The 4,091-nt window shown below is 40.3% G+C and overlaps 1 protein-coding gene across 1 annotated transcript; it reads left to right on the top strand.

Annotated features, from left to right (window-relative positions):
* The first annotated feature begins 3,151 nt into the window (after positions 1–3,151).
* Positions 3,152–3,542, top strand: LOC144231149 (large ribosomal subunit protein eL39). The gene has a single exon (XM_077763545.1). The coding sequence runs from the start codon at positions 3,199–3,201 to the stop codon at positions 3,352–3,354; it is 156 nt and encodes a 51-aa protein (XP_077619671.1). The 5' UTR covers positions 3,152–3,198; the 3' UTR covers positions 3,355–3,542.
* Positions 3,543–4,091: the final 549 nt, after the last annotated feature.

Here is a 4,091-nt window from a genome sequence, read left to right as displayed (position 1 = left end):
ATACTACTCATTGTCATAGTTTAGACCTTGTCATTACTAATAAATTGCCCTCTCTCCAGAAACTTGACTTAGAGCATCTTACTCTCTGAGCACTTCTTCCTTCCTTTCTGGCTTACTTAATTTGGTAACTCTAACTCAACAATTCTTTAAGTAAGTACTTTGGGATCTCCAATCCATTGACTCCTCACCTTGCTCAAATGTCCATGATTCCCTTCATTTCCTCCTTACCAAATGTACATTTCATGTTCTATCACTATAATCTCAGCTTTGCAAAATACTGGACTACTTTGTTTCTGTCTACCTCCATTATATTTACCTGGAAAACCATTAACCCTGGTTCAAGCTAACACTCCACCAACTCAGAGTCTACACCTAAGCAGTCAAGCCTGACTGGAAAAAAATCACAGCTCTCCTGACTGGATTAAGTTAAAATTTTAATCTATAAATCTCGCTGTCCTAACATACTTTGTAAATCACTTGCACTCCCATGTTCCCAGAAAATATTTTCACCTGTTCCCCTTAGAAACTTCCAACAGCTTCTTTATTCCTCAACTTGAGCTGACAATCTTATTTCACTGAAAAAACAAAAGTAGTCAGAATGAAGCTATTTCATCTTCCCACCTCCATATTTACAACCCACCTCTGATGTCTTCTTACAACTGATAAACTGTCCCTGGTTTCATGTAGGGCCAGTCTTTTGCATAAGTAATGGAACTCATCCCTTCTCAGTCTCTCACTTTCTCAACTATTTTGCCCCACCGGTTATCTTCGATTTCTCTTTCCATATTAGGTTTCTCCCTCTCAAGGATCGTTATCATTAGTGCACAAGCACATAATTTTTTTTTAATCTTAAAAAAATTTCCTTCATTGACTTCCAGCCTCCACCTCATTTCTCTGCTTTCTTTTATAACAAAAATCCTAAGAATAGATATCTGTACTCCCTGTCTCTGTCTCCCATTCTTTTTTGAACAAACTCAAATCAGACTCTCATTCCCATCCTTTTAACTAAAATGGCTTCTGTTAATGTAAAAAATGACCATTATTTTGTTCAATCCAATGGTCAAACATCTTTCCTCATCTTAACTTGTCTCTCAATATCGTTGATACAATTAATTCTGTGTGTCAATTTGAGTCCTTGGAGGAGCAGATGCCAAGATGAGATTAAAGGTGCAAGAGAATTATTGAGGGCAATACCTATAAGTAATGAAAGGAAGGGAACAGAAGATAGGGAAAAGCCTCAGTCTGTGGTGTACACCAGGGACATGTGAAAAGAGAGAAGGAAAAGAATATAAACTAGGAAGAGGCTCAGAGGAGTCAGTGAACCATAGTTGCCCATTTGGAGTCCCACATCCTACAGTAGAACTCTTACTGTGCTCAGTCTTTGGCTGGCGAGGTAAGTGTGGCCTGAACACAAATGGCATGGTGGATACAGAAAGATGGAAGCTGGGGTTATTGGTCAACTATATCCCTGAAGGTAGATTGAATGGAGCAGTAACATGGCAACACACACTCCTTTCTTTTTGAAACACTTTCTTTGCTTGGTTTCTTGGATGCCATCTTCTCGGTATTTCTTGTTGATCCTCCTCCTCTTTCTAAACTGTAATGGCCAGAGTATTTACAGGACTAAACCCTCTACTCTCTTTGTTATCTGTGCATACTACTTAGTGGAATTCACCCAGTCTGATGGATTATACACAGACTTATACTATAATTTACAACTCCTTTATTTGGAAATCTTAAAAAATGCCTCAAACTTAACATATCCAAACAAAAATTACTGATTTTCTTCCTGCCCTACATCCCACAAAACTTCTCTTTCCACNGTTAACTAAGTCCCTAAAAAGCCACAAAACCATTCATTAATTAGTCAAGCCAAAGGACTTGGGGTTATCTGTAAGTCCTCTCTTTTTGTCACACTGCAGTCACCAAATTCTGTCAGCTTTGGCTCACGATATGCCCTCGTATGACTATTTCTAAACACCTCCACCTCTACCACCTTAGTTCCATAATACTGCTACAGGATCCATCTTTTACTATCCTAATAGAATTCTATTGTTTTTGTCCTGGTGTTTCTAGATTTCTGCATCTTTGCATTCATTCCTCTTCCCATGCCTTGAAACTGATGCTTCGGTTGACATATTTGCTTGTCGCTTGATTCAAACCTCACCCATGAACACTAGTTTTTAGAATTTCCTGTGACTCTGCACTGTGCAACTAGCAACTCATTCATTCATTCAACAAACATTTATAGAGTGCCCCCATGTATAAGAAATAATTCTAGGTAATGGAGATATAGCATGAACAAAATAAATACTGTCATGGCCCTCTATAGAACTTGTGTTCTAATGGAGGAAGATAGACAATAAATTAATTAATATATAATTTGTCATGTGAGGTAAATGACAGCAAAATAAAAACAAGAATGGGGGTATCAGAAGCACTGGGGAGTGTTTGCCATTTTTATAAATGGTAGTTAGAGAAAGCTACTCTGAAAAGGTGACATTTGAACAAAGCTGGGGGGAGAGAGCCATTACCTATGTCATGGGTGTTTGAGGTAGAGAGAACAGCAAGTACTAAAGCCCTAAAGTAAGAGTGTTCCTGCTGTGTGCAGTGAGGCTGTGTTAGGTACCTATTATTGTGTAATACATTACCCCAAAGCCTTAAGATGAAAATTATTTGTTACCTCACAGTGTCTGTAGGTAAAATATCTAGATGTGACTTAACTGTGTACCTCTGTCTCCAAAGGCTACAGTCAAAGTGTTAGCCTTGGAGAGGATCCACTCAGCTTACTCATATGACTGCTGGCAGGCTTCAGTTCTTGCAAGGTGTTGGACTGAAGGTCTCATTTCCTTGCTGGCTGTTGGTCAGAAGGCTCCATTGGTCTCTTTTCACATGGCCCTCTCCTTGGGGGAAGCTCACCATGTGGGAGCTGGCTTCCTCAGTGTTAGCAAGCAAGAGAGGGTAAAGATTCGGTCCAGATTCTTTTTGTAACCCAATCTCTGAAGTGATCCCATCACTCCCGTCATATTCTACTTCTTAAAAGCAAGCCACTGAGTCCAGTTTCCACAGAAGAAGAGATTACACAGGGATGTGAATACTAAGCAGCAAGGCTCTTTGGGGGCCATTTAAAAAAATACTACTGGGCTTCTCTTTCTGCTTCTCCGCCATCGTGGTGTGTGTTGCTGGCTCTTTCTCGCCATGTCTTCTCATAAGACTTTCAGGATCAAGCGATTCCTGGCCAAGAAACAAAAGCAGAATCGTCCCATTCCCCAGTGGATTCGGATGAAAACTGGTAACAAAATCAGGTACAACTCCAAGAGGCGACACTGGAGAAGAACAAAGCTGGGTCTGTGAGTGATCCTACGTGAGATGGCAATGGCACGTGTTTCCCCGTTTATCATGCCACTTGAATCCTGTGTTCCTGATGCGACACCTGCCCGTCACATGCCCCATAGCAATAACTTATCAAGGAAATAACTTCTCTGTTACGTTGCTCCTGAACCAGTAGGTTGGTTCAGTAATAAACGTGAGAGGTTTTGTTTGAAAAAAAAAAAAAATACTACTGGGGTGCCTAGTGGCTTAGTCAGTTAAGCATCCAACCTTGATGTTGGCTCAGGTCATGATCTTAAGGTTCCTGAAATGGAGCCCTGTTTTGGGATTCTCTCTTCTCTCTCTACTCCTCCCACACTCATGTGTGCTCTCTCTCGCTCTCTCTCTCTTTCTCTCTCTCTCTCAAAAATAAATAAATAAAAATTTAAAAAAGATTCCTTACTACAAAAGCCACTGTAGCCGAGTAGAATGAGGGGATATAGTGATAGGAAATGAGGTCAGGAAATGTATGATCATGTACAGTTTTATAGGCCTTTGTATGGATCTGAATTTAAAAGAATCACCCTGGATGCTTTTGGGAGAATGGACTATATGAGAGCAAGAGCAGAAGAGGGAAAATCAGTTAGGTGACTATTGCAACAATCTGGGGGAGACATGAAGGTGTCTTGGTCCTTTGTAGTGCCAGTGGAAGTTGGATATTCTGGATATTTTCTGGATATGGAATGTGAAAGAGAAGAGTCAGGGATGACTCCCAAGTTTCT

This window comes from Crocuta crocuta, unplaced genomic scaffold (assembly GCF_008692635.1).
Source record: "Crocuta crocuta isolate KB4526 unplaced genomic scaffold, BGI_CrCroc_1.0 scaffold482, whole genome shotgun sequence".
NCBI lineage: Eukaryota > Metazoa > Chordata > Mammalia > Carnivora > Hyaenidae > Crocuta > Crocuta crocuta.
This window is presented reverse-complemented; position numbering and strand designations above follow the sequence as displayed.